We start from the raw sequence: 17,262 nt of genomic DNA, 5'->3' as shown, positions 1-17,262 counted from the left end.
CTTGACCGGCGTAGACCAAACGATACATAAGGTCGAGCTCCCCACCAGCCTGGTTGACCGCCATCTACGTCCCGACAATCGCCCCCACTTCACCCTCCTCCCAACGGATTCGACCCACCCAGCCAGCTCTGCAGCCAGGCCACCTCCCCGCTTTCTGCGCCTCCCCTCCCGAGCAACCGCCGCCCGCCACCTTCTCTACTTCATATCCCTATCCGCACCAGCCTCAGTCGAGCACAACAGTACGCCATGATGCGAGGCTCAAGCATGTCGGAAGACACGAGCTCGCGCCAGCGCTCGCGCAACGCCCAGGCCCAGGCCGACCTGCGCGCGCGGCGCAAGCAATACATCAAGAGCCTCGAGGGCACCGTGGCGGCGCTCGAGTCGTGCGTGCGCCAGCTGCGCGTGCAGAACCACGACCTGTACCGACAGGTTGACGAGGCCAACTCGATTCGCGGCGGGCCATCTTCGTCGTCGTCGTCGTCGATGTCGCCCCCCCTCCAGTCCGAGCAGGCCGAGGCCCTGGCGAGCGAGAATCGCCGTCTCCACCAGCTCCTCGCCGAGGTCGGCCTGGCCGCCGCCGCCTCGGCCAAGCTGGCTCGCGTAGGAAAGGACCTGCCCTACCTGCCCTCCTCCAACGACCAGCAGCAGCACCACCAGCAACAGCAGCAGCAGCTCAGCTACATCGACGCCGCAGAGGCCGCCCGGATCCACCAGGTGGTCGAGGCCAGCCTCAACGCAGGAGGTCCTCAGTCGTACACGGCCGCCTTCACCGCCGCGTCGGCATCATCGTCGTCGTCGTCGGCCTCGGTCGCAGCCTCTCGCAGCACGCCGCGCTGGACCGACAGCCAGAGCATCCAGGCAAAGCACCGACGCGTCTCCGAGGCAAAGGCCTTTGCAAACGAGACGCGCTTCCAGCTCGGCCTCCAGTCGAGCCCCGACGCCCACTCGTCGAGCTTTGACAGCGCCGCCACCGACGTCGACGGCGGCCTCAAGCCCTACCCCAGCATTGATGTCACGACCGCCGCGCCCCTCTTTCCGCCCCAGCTCACCGTGGCCCCGTCGGATGCCACGTCGATTGGTCACGGCGCATCGATGACTGCCATCCCGGACTCAAACTTTGACCCTGCCCTCGTCTTCCTCCAGACGCCCGGCCACAGCGCGACGGCGACGGCGACGGCGACGGCTGCCGCGCACGGTGGCGCCAACGTGGCGGCGTGGGACCCGGTGGGACGCTGCGACGCGTCGATGCCCTCGAGCGCTCCGGGCGCCCGCGCCCTGTCCGACACGGCGGCCACCATGTCGCCCGCACCCTACGCCGCCTCGTCGTCGTCCTCGTCGATCGCGGCATCGCCGCTGCAGCGAGGCAACCACCTGGAAGCCACGTCGTGGCCCAACTCGGCCTACGGCGTCCTCGCCTCGCCCTCGGGATCGCACTCGGTCGACACCATGCTGGACCATCCGTCTTCCGACTACCGACACCACCACCCGCACCCGCACCACTACCACGCTCACGCTCACGGTCAGGCGGCGGGGTTTGGAGATTCGCCCACCCCTCATCCCGCCAAGCGCGCCAGGGTTGAGGAGGCGGCGCGCCCCTCGACGTCGTACGGCGATCAGCGCACCCACTCGGTCCTCTGCCACAACGGCGGCGATGCCAACCCCTTCGCCGCCCACGCTCAGGGCGCTTCGACCGACGCGGTGGGCTGGTACCACCCCTCGTCGTCGTCGCACCACCACCACACCCACTCTCGCCCCAGCACCAGCAGCGGCGCTAGCACCGTCGTGCCCGACCCTTCCTTTCTCCCCTTTTCCGGCATCCGCACCGCACCCCGCGTCGCGTCGATGCTCGCATTCTGACCCGGCCTTCATTTAGACCCGCTATGGCCCCTTCCCCTCTTCTCTCTCTCATACACGCACTTTCCGGCTTACCCGCGCTCCCTGTGCTTTCTGTAATAACGATAGACAATTCGTTGCTCCCTTCTTCCTCTTGCATTGCACTATGCATCACCACAATCCCATCCAGCGGCGAGAGGGAGGACAGAAAGGACGGACGGACAGGACCCGCGCTTACTGTTTGCCGGCGCGCTTCATCTTGAGCACCTGCCTGGCCATCTCCTTTGCGCGGCGCTTCTGCTTGATGGACGTCGTCGGCTTCTTGGCGGACGCAGGAGCCGCCGCGACGGCCGAAGAGGCGACGGGGACCGCAGAGGGGACGCGCGCACGGGGCTGTGCAGCGTTCGTCGCCTTTTCCTTTTTCTGCTTCTTCTGCTTGCGTGACGCTGCAGCGGTCGCCGAGGGTTGGCGGGAAGAGAGGGCGGAAAGGTCCTTGGACGCGCTGCTCTGGTCGAGACCCAGGACGGTTTCGTGATCTGTTGACGGTGCGCACGTCGATGGAAAGGAAGAAGGTCGGAATGATTACGTGGCGGGGTCAGTGCACATGCTCTCTTGGCGGTACGACGCGAGCGCACGGAGTGGGGGGAGGAACGAGGAACGTAATGCCAAGCAAGCGTCCCCCCCCCCCCCCCCCCCCCCAACCGCAAGCAGCGTCGAGACACTTACGCGCATCACCGACCAGCTGGCTCGCCAAGCTCCCCTTGCCCGTACCACCCAGATCGACGGTGGTGATGTACTTCCTGCTGGTCCCCCGCTGCTTGAGGGGTTGCCGCAACGCCACCTCGAGCTGCGCCTCGAGGTCGCGCACCTGCGCAGAGTAGATCTTGGCCTTCCGCCCCTTGCCGCCGCCCCCGCCGCTGCCACCGGGCGTCTCGCCATCCGAGTCCGAGTCGCCGTTGTGGAAATCGAGCTCGGCTTCCGACGCGAGCGAGCGGAGCCAGCTGTCTTCGTGCGACGCCTTGCTCGTCTTGTGCCGCTTTTGGTCGAGCTCGCGCGACAGCGCAAGGCGGTGCTTGAGCGCCGGCAGCAGAGAGTAGATGATGGGCAGCGCAAGCGTGTCTTGTCCTGGCGACCGACAGAATCGCAGGGCGCAACGAGGGAAACGTGTTAGCGTCTATGGGCGCAAAGTTCTCGATCCACACGGGCCGCCCCAATACTCACTCCTGCTCAGCGTCCGGCACAGACTGCTCCACAGCTTCTTCTCCTTAGGCTCGATGAGCGCCAATGCCACGCCGGTACCGCCCGCACGAGCGGTACGTCCGCTTCGGTGGACGTACGAGTCGGCGCTGCGAGGCAACTGGTAGTGCACAACGTGGTCGACGGCGGGGATGTCGAGACCACGCGCCGCTACGTCGGTGGCGAGGAGCACTGAGCTCGATCCGCCGAGGCTGCCGTTCGTCGAGTCGTGCGAGGCGGCCGCAATCTTCTCGCCCGCCGTCTTGGCGCGCGAGAGCTGCGTGGCGCGGAAGCGGTCGAGGTTCTTGAGCCGCTGCTTCTGCTGCAGCTGGCTGTGCAGAGGAAAGACGTTGATGCGCAGGTTGGCCAGGATCGGCTGGAGGCGGCGGATGCCGTCGATCGAGTTGACAAACACCAGCGTCCGGCCCGGGTACCGCAGCAGGAAGTAGTAGAGGTAGAGGTCCTTGTCCGTGTGCAGGCACTCGACCTTGGTCTCCATCAGGCCCTCTGGCAGGCCCTGCCCGCCCGTCAGGTCGACCACCGTCGGCCGCTCGTCGCGGAAGTCGATGCGCTCCATCAGGTCGTCGAGCGTGGTGGCCTCTGCCGCGTTGGCCTTCTTGCCGCGACGCTTCTTGAAGTCCTTGGGCGAGATCCGCTTCCGCTTCTGCAGGTTCTTCTGCAGCGCCTTGCTGAGCGTGGCCGAGAAGACAAAGGTTTGCATGTTGTCCGACGGGCGCACGCCGACCGTAAGGGGCTCGAGACCGTCGCCTCCATCGTCTTCGCCGTCGTCCGAGCCCGCAGCGTCATCCTCGGGCGCCTCGACGGAGTCGCGCGAGACGAGCTTGAGGATGTGCTCCATTTCGGCGAAGTGGCCCACCTCGACCATGCGGTCCGCCTCGTCAAGCACGAGGAACCGGGTCCGCTTGATGCGCCCCGCAAGGCGGTCATCAAGCCTCGCCATCTCCCACAGCCGACCTGGCGTGGCGACAATGATGTCGGCACCGCCGCTGCTGCGGCTGCGTCCCTCGAGCATGCGCTTCTGCTTCTGCTCCGACATGCCTCCGCAGATGACGGCAATATGCGGGCGCTGCGAGAGCTTCCGCTTCGACACGGTCTCGTCGGAGGGCGAGGAGCGACAGCTCGCCCTGATGACGTCCGACAGGTGCGTCGCCACCTGCAGCGCGAGTTCTCGCGTCGGAGTGATGATGAGCGCCCCGAGCGGTGGTGGCAGACTGTCGTCGTCGTCGTCGTCCTGAGCTTCGTCGGCGATCGATGGCATCGGTACGCTGCCCGGAGCGTTGTGGTAGAGCCACTGCAGGATGGGCAGCCCGTAGGCAAGCGTCTTACCGCTGCCGGTCTGCGAGATTCCCACCACGTCCTTCTTGTTGCCAACCGTGGCGACCTCGCTGTCGTCGGCATCGCTGTCTCCCTCCTCATCGGAAGAGACATCGCTCTCGGCGCCCTGAAGGCCGAGTGCGGGCGGCAGCGAGCGGGCTTGGATCTCTGTCGGCTTTTCGAACTTCATGTTGTAGAGCGCTCGCTTGAGCTCAGAGTGGAGAGGGAGCGCCGACCAGCCGGGCAGGAGCGACTCATCAAAGTTGCCATCGTCGCCCTCGTCATCGTCGCCCTCGCCGTCGAGCGCCAGGCCTGCAGACTGCGCCTTGCTGAAGGCGACTGCAAGGTCGTCGTCCTCGAGCTCCTCGTCGGCTTCCTCGTCGATGACATCGTCCTCGTCTTCTTCGTCGGGCGTGAGGTCCGCCTCCTCGCCATCGATGGGATCGTCGTCGTCGAAATCGGCCTCCCCGTCCTCCTCGTCTTGGTTGCCAGCCTGATCCTCGGATGCCGAGGCAGCAATGGCATCCTCCTCTGCCGCGAACGGCGAGATGTAGTCGTCCACGTCTTGCGCTGCTTCTGTCCTCTTGCGCTTGCCACTCTGCTTGGCGGCCGGCGGAGCCTGCCTGAGATCCTCATCCTCTTCATCCTCGCTCTGTCCAGCCTCACCGGCCTCGGCCTGCTCTTCGACCAGCGCCTTCTTCTTGCCCTTTCCTCCCTTGCCCTTGATGCTGTACTCGGCGGCCTTGAACTTGATCGTCTTGCCGCCGTCCTTTGTCTTTTCGAACTCGACGTCGACGTCCTCGATCTCCTGGAGGCCCATGAAGTCGTCGTCGTCGAAGCTGAAGCCGTGGAAGAAGGTCGAATCGGTGGTTCCCGCTCCGCCCGAGAAGGCCTCGGTGGGTACGTGCACCGTAGACCATGCCAGGGAAGAATGCGGGACGTATCTCATTGCCTTTTTGGGAGAGGCGGTGGCGGTGGTCGCAGCGGAAGAGGCGGCGGCTGCTTTCTTGGACTTGTTTGGCTTGCCATTCCGCGTGTTCTTCTGAACGGGCCGCTTTGGCTTTGGAGCCTTCTTTGTGGGTGCCATGGTGCTTGGAAGCGACGGCAACGACGCCAGGGGGAAAGGCTTGAGAGAGGAGATGGTGGTGGGGCTGGAGTGGAGAAGGAGGCCAGCAGGAAGAACCCAACAGGGCCAGGGCCAGAGCCAGCAGGGCCAGGCAGGCCAGCCAGCCGCCTGCAGCCGCCGCGAAAAATTTCGACTTCGGAAGTCGGACAACCCGGGGGCCAGCCTCGGCCCCCTGGAGCTTTCTTCCTTGGGGTCCACCTGCCAGCCCCCCTCCGACACTCTGCATCCCGACCACCTCGACCCTCGCCCGCTCAACGACCTCACACGCACCATGTCAGACACAGAGGAACAGATCTCGATGCCCGCTCCGGTTTCGGCAGAGGAGCGAGAGGCCAACGACAAGCTCAAGGCGCTCCTCATCAACGACGAGGGCGACATCAGCGACAAGGTAGGCTCAGCCCTCCCTCCGCTCCCCAAGCCGGTTCCTTCGCTCTGCGTCATCGCCCAATGCTGACCTCTCCCATTTGTCCCTTTTTCCCCGGCTGCCGCAGCTCGAAGCCGCCCTGCTCCGCATCTTTGCCCGCTTCTCGAGCAGCTACCGCAAGGCAAACCCCACCCTCGACGCGCACCAACCCTCGACCTCACTCCCACGACCGTCCAAGGACGACACGCTGACCGCCTCGGATCTCGATGACTTCGCCATGGCCACCAACGGATCAACCTTCCCGGAGGAGGCGAAGGAAGAGATCCAAGAGTACCTCGACACCGACGACGACGGCAACCTCACCTTCCGCGGCTTCTGCGAAATGTTCCACCTTCAGAGCGACAATGAGCCAGAAGAGACGTGGAGGGATCTGAAAACGTGCGGCTTCAACGACAAGCTTGACTTCATCGGCGTCAAGGCGGAGGCAAAGGAGCAGCAAGAGGTGAACAAGATCGGGGAGGAACAGGCAGAGGCGACGGCGGCGCCAAGTAGTGAGACTGAGAAATCATCCTAGGCCTTCGAGCCAGGCGCACCGGGCCGCCTTTGCCGGCGGCAACATATACCTCTATCCACTCTGCAACACAAGAAACGCCTGGTACACGATCTGGACACACTACGTTAGAACGAGAGAAACAATCTATCTTGCAAAGTGGCGGGCGTTAAGTGGCAGGGAAGCGATGCGAACATTGATGAAGATGGTGGTACCTCGACCTCGGCAGCGACGTCATTCGCGTGGAGCTGTACAGCGACACGGCGTTGGCGGCAATGCTGGGACTGGACGGCCCACCCGACGGCCTTGCCGTCGACCGCTGCGCCGATGCTGGGTGGCGCGAGTGAGGCTTGGGCAGCAACAGGCGACCTCGCGTCCTTGGGTCGGCGGACCACGCGCCATGGCAGAGGTGCGGGAAGAGCTGCCCGGGAGGCGGTAGCGATGGGCGCGGAGGGGCAGTCCCGGAGCAGCAGGCAGAATGGGCGGACAACGGCCAGATGCCTGCAGGTTGCCCGTCGTCATCAGCGTCGAGCTTCCGCTTCAGCGCCGGCGTCCAATGGGCCGTCGTGCACGCGTCCGCCGGATGGACCGGCGTCGTAGTCGAGGGGCAGCAGCCGGCGTCGTCGTCGTCGTCGTCGTCGTCTGCGCCAGCGTCGCCACAGCAAGATGCGTCAGAGCAGAGTCCGTCACTAGGCAGATGATCGCCTTCGACATCTTCGCAAGCATCGCAGCACTCGATCGCAGCAGACGACTTGGCCGTAGCTGCTGCGGGCTCGTCGAAGCCGTGGTCCGACCCGCGGCATCGGGCATTCTTGACCGCACTGCTGCGCACCCGGTCGCTTCCCCAGTGCAGCCGCACCTTTTTGGCGACGTGCGAGCAGGAGGGCGCGGACAAGGTCCGATCGTCTTGGAGCCTGCCACCGCCCGGCAGTTCGACGATCTTGCTAATTGAAGGCGTACAGGCGTGCCGTGGGCTCTGCGGAGGCGTCGTAGGCGTGGAGCTCGATGCCGTCGACGTCGAAGCCGAACGTCCCCGGGCTACTCGGCGCTTCGAAACCTCGGCCTCGCCAACACATGCTTGAGTCTGCGATGGAGGATGCGCTTCCTGGTAGTGATCGGCCATGCTCTTGCCCAGCAGGCGCTCGGTGTCCGCCGGCGACGTGCCCGGACTGGTTGCTCCGTGCTCCGACCTGCATCGACCTTTGAGCTGCTCGAGTTCTGCTCGCAATTCCAACACGTAGTCTGCGAAGTGAGAGGGAGAGACCCGCATCATGGTCAGAGACTGTGCTGCGGACGATCGCTGTCAGGTGAAGCATGCCAGGACTGGTACTCACCGACGGTGTGCGAGATGATGCAGAGCTTCTCCAGGACCATGCTGGTCCGGATCTTGTGCTGCATGTCTTCCTTGGCCTTTGCCAGTTTATCGGTCGATGTTTGCCGTTTCGATGACTCGGCAGCGGTAGCGGTGGCACCGTCGAAACGCCTCTCGAACAGGTCCTGGCATTCTCGCCGGCAGGCCGGGACGACAGACTGGAGCTGGACGAGCTTCTCGTTGATCTTTTCGCGGCGTCGACGTTCGATGACGGAATGGTCGGTCTTTCGACGAAGGACCCGAGACTTTTTCGGTGGCGATGCCGAAGAGGCAGTGGATTCGGCCGCCGGAGTCGGGACGGATGTGGTCGACGACGACGCAGGCTTGTTTCTGCGTGCGCTGGGCATGCTGAGGAACGATCTGTGATAGGCGGAGGTGCAGTCGATTCGAAGAGCGAGGAGGCAGGACGGTGGGCTTGACCTCGGCTTGACTTCGACAGGGAGCTGTTAAGTACGCAGCGGGCAGCGTGCCGGTGCAGCAAAGGTGCGGCCGATGGAAAGGAGGGCCAGGACGGCTGGTCGAGGATCGAGATCTGTGTACCGCCGCGGTCACAGGCCGAAGCTAGGTGGCCCGGTGCACGCGACATCGGATGTCGCCCTGCCACATCCTCGAGGCAGCGGGCCGAAGAGAGGCTCTCTGAGCCGATGAGGCATGTCGGATCGAGCTGGCTGGTGCGCGCATGCGGTGACGATGCGATGTCGTGCGAGGGGAGGCTGAAGGAAGTGAGGTACCGGTAGGCAGCGGCGGTCGTGGTGAGAGCGACACCCTGCTGGTTACGGGCATCTGGGCGGCAGAGAGTCGCGGGTGACCGGCAGGGTCCGCGCTTGGCTGGCCAGGCCAGGCCTGGCTGGCTGGCTTTATCATCCGGCCGCCCTCTTACGCCATCCCGAGTTCCGACCCACAGCCCCGTCCCGCTCCTGACCCGGCTGGGCCAATCGAATTGCCCGACTCCCGAGGAAGGGGGTTCAAGAAGAAAGTCGAGTTGGGACCGGGAGGGACTGCTCCTCGCCTCGTGCCGTCTCGCTGACTTCTACCACCGCCACCATTCACTTCGGACATTCAATCGCCACATGTCGAGGCCGTCGACTTCACTCGCAGCTAGCCTGCTGACCTGCTCATCGAGAGCAGGGCGATCTGCGAATGTCACTCCGCGGAGAGCGCTGTGCTCCCAGTGCCGACCATGCACCTCGACCGCCTCCCGTTCCGCCGGCACACCCAGGACAGCCCGCTCTCTCGATCCTCGGCCGATTTTCGACCCCTCGTACCGGTCACGGCTAGCATCGACATCAGCAAGCAGATCTGCGCCTGCTCAGGATGGACCTGTGCTCGATATCGACCGAGACGTCGCGGTGCGCCTCGCAAAGACCAAGATGCAGCAGCGCGAGAGGCTGCTGTACGAGCAAGCAGCAGCAGCAGCAGGCGGGAGTGCGACCGAAGGAGGACCATCCTCGCCATCGACATATGAAGGCGGTAGCGGGACTTTCGCCGCAGATGTCGTCGGCAAGCAGCTCAAGGAGCTCGAACCCGTCCGCCAGGTCTGGGAGAGCTTCGAGGCCAAGCGCAAGCAGCTTGTTTCGACCATCAAGATGAGCGAGTCGGATCCTGACGAGGACATGCGGGCGATGGCGCTCGAGGAGCTGCCATCGCTCGAGTCCGAGCTCGACGACGTGCGCGCAGAGCTGCAAGAGGTGCTGCTGAGCACCTCGGTCGACCCCATCGAGGCCACCGCCGAGGGGGCCATCCTCGAGCTTCGGCCGGGCGTCGGAGGTCAGGAGTCGAGCCTGTTCGTGGGCGAGGTGACGAGGATGTACACCAAGTTCTGCGAGAACAAGCCGGCCGACGAGGACGGGGGCGGTCAGTGGCAGGTCGAGACGCTGTCGCTCACCAGCACCGACGTGACGACGAGCAGCAGCGGATCGGGCCTGGGGCTCAAGGAGGCCATCCTCGAGGTCAAGGGCCGGGGCGCCTACCGCCGGCTCAAGTTCGAAGCGGGCGTGCACCGGGTGCAGCGGATCCCCGCCACGCAGAACCTGGGCAAGCTGCAGAGCTCGACGATCGCCGTCATGGTGCTGCCCGTCTCGGCCAACTCGGGAGAGTCGGCCAAGGCCGACGACGTCGTGGACCCCAAGGACGTCAAGACCGAGGTGATGCGCTCGAGGGGCGCCGGAGGGCAGCACGTCAACAAGACCGAGTCGGCCATCCGACTCACCCACGAGCCGACGGGCATCACGGTGTCGATGCAGGACTCGAGGAGCCAGCACCAGAACCGGACCAAGGCGTGGGACATCCTCCGCGCCCGCCTGCTGGACCGCAAGATGCGAGAAGAGGTCGAGGGCAACCGCGCCAAGCGCCTCGCCCAGGTGGCGGGCATGGACCGGTCTGACCGAATCAGGACTTACAACTTTCCCCAGGTGAGTGGCGCCGCGGTCGTTGCACGGGGCACCGCCGTTCTTTGTACGCCCAAGCTGACCTGGAGTCTTCCTGTGATTGGCCGCGTCGGTTGACGGATGACAATGATGACGGCAGGACCGTGTGACGGACCACCGCATCAACCTCTCGCTCTCGGGCATTGACTCGATTATGGAGGGCGAGCACGAGGTGGGGCTGGGGCTCGAGTACATGCTGTCGCAGCTCGAGGCCGAGTCAAAGCGGCGCAAGCTCGAGGTGCTGCTGGAGCTGGCCGAGGGCGACGAGCGCCAGGCGGCCCAAGGTGGACCTGGCGGCGCTGACGCCGCTGGCGCTGGCGGCTCGAGCAACGGCAAGGGCAAGAGCAAGAAGAGGTAGAAGCAGACGGCAATGACGGGCTTCGAGCGGCCCGGTCTTGCGAGTCGAGCAGATGTCGGAAGTGGCGGAATCGAGATGCCGTATCTTGCTCCATCGAGACGGGTCGGAAGTGTGCCGCCGATCAAGACAAAGACGAGGGAGGACCCAAGCTAAAGTGGCTTCCGTGATGACCTCCACGCGATGCGGGGTCAGGCGGCGAGCTCTATTTGCCCCGGATCCTTGTTGCCTGGCGGGATGCCGGCCCCCTCGCCAGACCTCGGTTGGATGGGCGAGCAAGCGCGGCCGTAACTACCTCTGGAACGCCGGGGCCACCTGACGAGCCATACCAGTACACAGCACCTCAGCGTTATTACGCTGCGGGGATGGCGGCCACCAGCCGCACCACGGTCTATATAGGAAGCCATCAGCCAGAGCCAGACCTTGCTTCACGTATCTCGTCTTCTTTCCCACTCCCTCCCGCCAACCACAACCTGGCGCCGACCGTTTCCACCGTTCATACTACCGAGTGATCCTCGCCGAGCACCACCATCACCACCATGACATCCGCCCAGGCCGTCGCACAGGCGTTCGTCGACCAGCTCGTGGGGCAGTCGAGCTTCCCGGGCGCCGCCGTGTGGGCGGGCGACCGCAACGGGACGATTGCCCACGCCGCCGCGGGCAAGCTGTCGCCCTCGTCGGGCAAGGACGTGACGACCGAGACGCCCTTCTGGATTGCGAGCTGCACCAAGCTCGTCACCGTCATCGCGCTGCTGCAGCTCGTCGAGCAGGGCAAGGTCGACCTCGACTCGCCCGCCGACAAGTACGTTCCGGGCATCACCAAGCTCCAGGTCATCGAGGCCGACGGCTCGCTGCGACCGCCCAAGCGCCAGCCGACGGTGCGCGAGCTGGCCAGCCACACTTCGGGCCAGACGTACCCCTTTTTCAACGAGGCCGTCGACGCCTATTGCGCCAAGAACGGCATCGATGCGTTCGGGTGCGCCAAGTCGTCGATCGAGGCGCCCATGATCGCCGACCCGGGCACCCGCTGGGAGTACGGCAGCTCGATCGACTGGTGCGGCCAGATTGTCGAGGCCGTGTCGGGCCAGGACCTCGACGGCTACTTCAAGGAGCACATCTTCAAGCCGCTGGGCATCAAGGGCATGACGTTCAAGCCGCAGACTGGCGGGCTGCTGGCGCCCAAGTCGGGCACCACGTACCGCGACCCGGCCGACGGGAGCATCCACGAGATCCCGCACCCGCTGCAGCAGGACGAGTCCAAGATTGAGGTGCAGTACGGCGGCGCTGGCCTGTACGCCAGCGCGGGCGAGTACGGCCAAATCCTAGTGGCACTGCTCAACAGGGGCACGCACCCCAAGGGCGGTCAGATCCTCAAGCCCGAGACGGTGGAGCTGCTGTTCGAGGAGCAGCTCTCGGCGGAGCTGGTCAAGGACCTGGACCGACCGGTGATGGCGACGCAACCCAAGGTGACGAACCCGTTTTCGATCCTGCCCGGGTTCGAGAAGCAGTGGTGCTTTGGCGGGTGCGTGGCCAACAACCTGCCCAACGGGCGCGGGCGTGGCATCTGGTGGGCGGGCATCATGAACCACTACTGGTTCATCTCGCTGGACCGGGGAACGTGCGGCATGGTGCAGGTCAACCAGTATCCCTTCTTCCTGGAGCCGGTGGTGGTGCCCTTCTTTTTCGACTTTGAGCCCAAGATCCACAACATTGTCGACCCGAGGAAGGAGGAGTAGCGGGGCGGCGACGAGGGGTGCTGTTGGTGGTTGTCGACTGCAATGGCCAGATGTGATTTTTGCCTGGGTGAGATGGTCGCGTGCGTGCGACGGGCGGTCAGGGCGACTGGGCGAGCAGGGCGAGGCCCGGATGAAGTGAACGAATGCGAGAGAGAGGCTGTTTGGATGGAAGCAAGGAAAGCGGCGCGGAGAGAGAGAGATAGAGAAAAGAGGCGTCGCTGAGCCAGGTTCGGCCGTTGAAAGCGGCCGTCGGCGCCAGATCTGAGCAGCCTCTTGGCTTCAGCCCACAAGCTAAGATGATCAACACCGCATGAGACACCGACCCGACCGCCGCCCGCGTCAGCTGCTGCCGGGACCCTTGCAGAGCGCAGCCACAGGCTGCTGGTTCGGTCCCAGCTCAGACTGAAGTGAAGGCGCCCCCCCCTGAGCTCTGGCTCGCCCAGCCAGGCGGACGCGCGAGGAAAGCTTGGTGAAGGGGGGGCTGAATGGGAGCCACACAGGCTAGGTCTTGTGGGTCCCCCACCTAGCCCGTCCGAGGAGCAGCGGCAGCCTAGTGTAAGAGGTAGATCGACCGCACCTGGCCGAGCCAGAGTCATATCACGCGCCCCTAGAGAGTCTATGCCTGCCAGCTTGCCTTGCGGACGGGCAACTGGGCGGGGTACGGAGCGGCTACCGGCCTAGCCTGGCCTAGCCTAACCTCATCAAGCGGAATCAAAGCGGGCGGTCAAGCGGAATCAAAGCGAACGGTGCGCTTGGACCGGCGCCGTTGCCCCAGCTTTTTTGGCGCTTACGGCCCACGCCGCATGCTTTGCCTGGCCTGCGTCTTCATATGCACCGAGCACCCCTCCAACCGACCGTGACTACATCGAAGCAGCACCAGCGGCGGCGGCCCGTTCCTCCGTGTCACACGCACCCACCGACGAGGCCAAAGCCTACCTGCCGCCACGATTCAGTTTGCCACATCACATCCCCGCCTTTTGCCGCCTGCCACCACCACCACCACCATCACCGAGCCTGCCTCGACCACCGCTCTCCCCTTTGTCCCCAACGCCAACGTGCCCTCCCCGCTCACGGCTTCAACCTCCGTCCAGCTGTCACCATCCTCGTCACCGCCACTTCCGCATCTCCCTTGCCCTTCCCTCTCCTCTGCACCGTGACCGAGACCCCCTCGACCAGCGTATATCTCCTCTTTCCACAACCTCGTCTCGCCAGCGCACCACACCCGCCTCAGCCCCCGACGTACACCGCCCAGTCGACCATGTCGGCGTCGGCCTCGCCCTCGCTCCCCTCGTCGCCTGCTTTTGACCAGGTCGCAATGGACATGACCTCTCGCCTTCGGCGCAAGCGCTCCCTCGCCAGTGCCGCCCTCACCTCTCGCCCCTCGGTCCTCACCCTCGGCCGCCTCACCCCTTCGCTCGAAACCTGCGTCCTCATCCACACCACGTCCAAAGTCGCCCCCACATCTTCCGCCACCGCCGAGACGGGAGCGCCTCCAGCATCGACCGCGGCAGCAGCGCCGGGGAGCAGGCAGCTGGTGCACGCGCTCTTTGAGCCCAACTTCTTCGTCGACGGTGTCAAGAAGCGCGTAGAGAGGCTCGACCGCGCCCAGTGGGAGAGGATCCGCGCCAGCGTCGAGGACCTGCGCATCGTCGGCATCGCCAGCCGAGAACGCCGCATCAACCCCACCGCCCCTCCGCTCACGCCGGCAAAAAACCCGGGCGGGCTGATCACGCCCGAGGCGAGCCCGACAAAGGAGGAAGGCCGTGTCGGCAGCAGCAGCGGCGGCGGCGGCGGTGGCGCGACGATGCGGGCGCCCGACTGCCTGTTCGACCTCATTGCCCCAAGCTCCGTCGTCGACCCGGGCGCCGCATCGTCGTCGTCCGGCTCGGCGTCATCAGGCATGGCCTCGCCGGCCGACGCGTCCCGTTCCATATCGACGCTCCTGATCCAGCCGCGATCCTACACGGCGCTGCCGGCTTCGGCGGCCGACGAGCTGATCGAGTTTGAGATTCGCGGCGTGGGCGATGGCATCCTCGCGGCGCACCGGTGGGACATCCTGCCGGACCAGGTCAAGCGGATCCTCGAGGAGGCAGAGCGGCTGGGCGAGCCCAGCGACGACCACCTCCTCAAGAGCCTCCAGGATGCGTCGCTGCGTGATAGCGGAAAGGGCTACAGCGAGGACGAGTGCCAGTCGATCTGCGAGCAGATCCTCGGTCTCGTCTCGGCGCGCTGGTGAGGCCAGGTTCGTCGTCGTCGCCACGCCCCGTCCGTCCCTTTTGCTCCTGGTTCCGATCCCTCGCCGACGCAAGCATCAACATAACCACCATCCACGCACGAACGCTCGTTTTGTTCTCTTTCTCTCTCTCTCTCTCTCTCTCTCTCTCACACACTCCCTCTCACTACTCTCACTGCGTCCGTCTCTCTCGTTGTCAAAGTCAAGTCGATACCAGGGTACCCGTCACCGCATCCCATCTCCGCCTCACCACTGTCCTTCCCATCCACTCCCCTGTCCGTCTCGCTGTCGATCGAAATACCCCTCAACCCAACCCAAGGTCGAGCCCTCAGGCCCTACCTAGACTCCCCTCTCGCTCTCCCACTTCCTCTTCATATCGAGTGACGAGAGATGAGAAGAAAATCTCATCACCTTCAGGGCCAGATCGGTGCGTGTGCGGGAGAAAAGGGCATTGTTCATCTAGATCCAGCATCGAGGCTAGAAAAACGACGTCGGATCAAAGGGGGGAAAAAGGGGGGCGATGGGGGAATGGTGACGCGCAGGGAAACGGTTTGATGCAATGACGACGAAGACGAATGGCGTCGTAGTAAGAAAGGGGGTCGAGTAAAGACAGGTTTGCGGATCGTAGTAGCGGTATTGGTGGCACCCATCAAGAGCGCGAATAGGCTAGGGTGGGAAGGTAGTGTCCAGCAGCGGTTGCGGTCGAAGTTGAGAAGCAAGGGCCACGTCAATGAGAGGCAGACGGGGCGCGGAGGGCCACGGGTGGGTTGAGTTGCGTGGGATTGGGTGGACCGTGGTCCCGAGGCGTGGCGTCGGTGGGGCTCAACCTTTTCCGTGGGGACGAAAAGAGAGCCGACGCTGCGTCCCCAACAGAAAACGAGAGAAAGGGAACGCGGACGGGGGTATGACGAGTCGACGATGGAAAAAGGCAAGACAGAGCAAAAAAGGGGAAGCAGGGCAGATGCGACCGCCGTCGTTGCCGACTTTAGGACGACGATGGCGAGACCTCGGTATCCGCCGCCGGTACGGCCGCGGCGTGCTTGGCCGGTCGGCGGTGGGTGTGGTTGACACCCGTGTGGTGTCCGCGCAGGTGCGAGGCCGACGACGCTGGTGCCGTCCGGTTCGCCTTGACGTGCTCGTCCTCGACCACGTCCTTGGACGCCTGCTCCGGCTTCAGGTCCGAGAGAGGGTGCTTCTGCAGAGGATGCGCCGCCCCCACCGCCGCCCCTGCTGCGGCAGGATGCGGTTTGTGGCCGTGCTCATACACAGCCTTGCTGTCCTTGGGGCCTGGCTTTGTCGCAGCTGCTGCTGCTGCTGCTGCTGCCGCACCGTCGTGATGCTTTGGCTTCGTGGCAACGTCTGGTCGGGCAGCGTGCGAGTTGGCGCCCTCGACGGCCTTGGCTCCGCCTCCCTGCTCGTGCTTCTTGCCATGGGACAATGCATCAGAGTGCGGCTTCTGCTGCTGCTGCTCGTGGTTGCTGTGTTCAGAGGAGTGCTGCTTCTTTGGCGAGCCCTTCTCGGTCGTGTGATGCCCCGTGGAGCCGGCCGACTCTTTCTCTTTCGAGGAGCCGCGGTTCTTGCTGCCCTTTTTGGAGCTGCGGTGGGGAGGGGTCTGAGCCTTTTGGGCCGCTGCCTTTGCCTCGTCCTCTGCCTCCTGAATCCTCTGTAGACGTTGGCGCTGCTGTGCTTCTTCGCGCTGGATGCGGATGGCGGTCGAGTTGATGCTGCTGTCGGCGGGCGGGCGTACGGAGCCGGGGGTGACGCAGAGGACGAGGCCGTCGTAGACGATGTCGCAGTCGAGGATGGGGTTGTTGTCCTGGAGGAGCTCCTGGCTGATTCCGTACTGCGCTGCAATCGAGTCACAGGTGTCTCCGTTGGTGCAGCGGTGGACAAACTGGCAGTCGTTGCCGAAGCGGCCGAGACAGAGCTTGCGGCCGACTTCGAGAGTGTAGCAGTCGCTGCCGGCCTCGAGGAGGTTGAGTGCGAGGATCTGGTAGGTGGAAGTGAGGGTCTTTTGTCCGATGGTGTCGCAGGTGTCGCCGGCCTGTACGGTATAGTGGCGTGTGCAGGCGGTGTCGTTGGAGTGGAACGCGGCGAGAGCGCCGAGGGGCACTAGGCTCGCCGCCAGGGCGGTGCGGAACGAGAGCATGAGGATGCGGCGGGGTGCGTGCGATAGAGGGGCGATGGAGGGGGAGGGAGCGTGGCAGCCCTTTTGCGATCCAGTCGAGAGCGGTGCTGCGTGCTATGGGTAAGATGCACGGCTGGGTGAAAGGACGAGGTATAGGGCGAAGCGAGGATACCAGGGACGAAGGAACGAGAGGGGCGGTTGCTGACGAGCCTAAGCAGTTGGGTGGGTCAAAGGGGGGGAACGAGCCAGGGGGACGAGGGAAAGGGAAAGGGAAAGAGGAGGGCGGGCGGGCGTCGGCGATGATGGTGGTGGTGGTGGTAGAGGGTGGGCGGTGATGACGACGTGGGCCGAGGTTGATGGTGACGAGAAAATTGCAACACAGACGGCGAGGGCAAGGTTGGCAGGCGTGGCCTGCAGAGCAACAGGCAGGGTGACAGTCGGGGCGAGTGCGTGGCAAGCTGGCTGCGTGGGTGCGGTGCCTGTTTGTCCGAGGCTGGTGGGCGTGCAGGCAGGCAGGCGGGCCGCCCCTCGTCCTCCTACCTGTGGTCATGCACAGTCGATCCCAGAC

General features: G+C 64.8%; 8 protein-coding genes across 8 annotated transcripts; 5 read left to right on the top strand and 3 right to left on the bottom strand.

Moving 5' to 3' along the window:
- Nucleotides 1–264: 264 nt before the first annotated feature.
- Nucleotides 265–1,857, top strand: PFL1_00618 (uncharacterized protein; the record flags this gene model as incomplete). The annotated part of the gene is made up of 1 exon (XM_007878111.1): nucleotides 265–1,857. One exon carries the CDS (start codon nucleotides 265–267, stop codon nucleotides 1,855–1,857), a length of 1,593 nt encoding a protein of 530 aa, XP_007876302.1.
- A 210-nt stretch (nucleotides 1,858–2,067) lies between these two features.
- On the bottom strand, nucleotides 2,068–5,491 carry PFL1_00617 (uncharacterized protein; the record flags this gene model as incomplete). Its single annotated transcript, XM_007878110.1, has 3 exons — nucleotides 2,068–2,369; nucleotides 2,560–2,958; nucleotides 3,055–5,491. 3 exons carry the CDS (start codon nucleotides 5,489–5,491, stop codon nucleotides 2,068–2,070), a joined length of 3,138 nt encoding a protein of 1,045 aa, XP_007876301.1.
- A 310-nt stretch (nucleotides 5,492–5,801) lies between these two features.
- On the top strand, nucleotides 5,802–6,468 carry PFL1_00616 (uncharacterized protein; the record flags this gene model as incomplete). The annotated part of the gene is made up of 2 exons (XM_007878109.1): nucleotides 5,802–5,918; nucleotides 6,022–6,468. 2 exons carry the CDS (start codon nucleotides 5,802–5,804, stop codon nucleotides 6,466–6,468), a joined length of 564 nt encoding a protein of 187 aa, XP_007876300.1.
- A 497-nt stretch (nucleotides 6,469–6,965) lies between these two features.
- On the bottom strand, nucleotides 6,966–8,163 carry PFL1_00615 (uncharacterized protein; the record flags this gene model as incomplete). Its single annotated transcript, XM_007878108.1, has 3 exons — nucleotides 6,966–7,086; nucleotides 7,179–7,686; nucleotides 7,779–8,163. 3 exons carry the CDS (start codon nucleotides 8,161–8,163, stop codon nucleotides 6,966–6,968), a joined length of 1,014 nt encoding a protein of 337 aa, XP_007876299.1.
- Nucleotides 8,164–9,186: 1,023 nt separating this feature from the next.
- Nucleotides 9,187–10,600, top strand: PFL1_00614 (uncharacterized protein; the record flags this gene model as incomplete). The annotated part of the gene is made up of 2 exons (XM_007878107.1): nucleotides 9,187–10,227; nucleotides 10,343–10,600. The coding sequence occupies 2 exons, from the start codon at nucleotides 9,187–9,189 to the stop codon at nucleotides 10,598–10,600; spliced, it is 1,299 nt and encodes a 432-aa protein (XP_007876298.1).
- Nucleotides 10,601–11,136: 536 nt separating this feature from the next.
- PFL1_00613 (uncharacterized protein) lies at nucleotides 11,137–12,333 on the top strand (the record flags this gene model as incomplete). The annotated part of the gene is made up of 1 exon (XM_007878106.1): nucleotides 11,137–12,333. The coding sequence occupies one exon, from the start codon at nucleotides 11,137–11,139 to the stop codon at nucleotides 12,331–12,333; it is 1,197 nt and encodes a 398-aa protein (XP_007876297.1).
- A 1,315-nt stretch (nucleotides 12,334–13,648) lies between these two features.
- PFL1_00612 (uncharacterized protein) lies at nucleotides 13,649–14,569 on the top strand (the record flags this gene model as incomplete). The annotated part of the gene is made up of 1 exon (XM_007878105.1): nucleotides 13,649–14,569. The coding sequence occupies one exon, from the start codon at nucleotides 13,649–13,651 to the stop codon at nucleotides 14,567–14,569; it is 921 nt and encodes a 306-aa protein (XP_007876296.1).
- A 982-nt stretch (nucleotides 14,570–15,551) lies between these two features.
- PFL1_00611 (uncharacterized protein) lies at nucleotides 15,552–16,715 on the bottom strand (the record flags this gene model as incomplete). The annotated part of the gene is made up of 1 exon (XM_007878104.1): nucleotides 15,552–16,715. One exon carries the CDS (start codon nucleotides 16,713–16,715, stop codon nucleotides 15,552–15,554), a length of 1,164 nt encoding a protein of 387 aa, XP_007876295.1.
- Nucleotides 16,716–17,262: the final 547 nt, after the last annotated feature.

The sequence above is a fragment of the Pseudozyma flocculosa genome (assembly GCF_000417875.1).
Source record: "Pseudozyma flocculosa PF-1 unplaced genomic scaffold scaffold00001, whole genome shotgun sequence".
Lineage (NCBI taxonomy): Eukaryota > Fungi > Basidiomycota > Ustilaginomycetes > Ustilaginales > Ustilaginaceae > Pseudozyma > Pseudozyma flocculosa.
The sequence above is the reverse complement of the archived record's forward strand: the minus strand, read 5'-3'. Positions and strand labels throughout refer to the sequence as shown.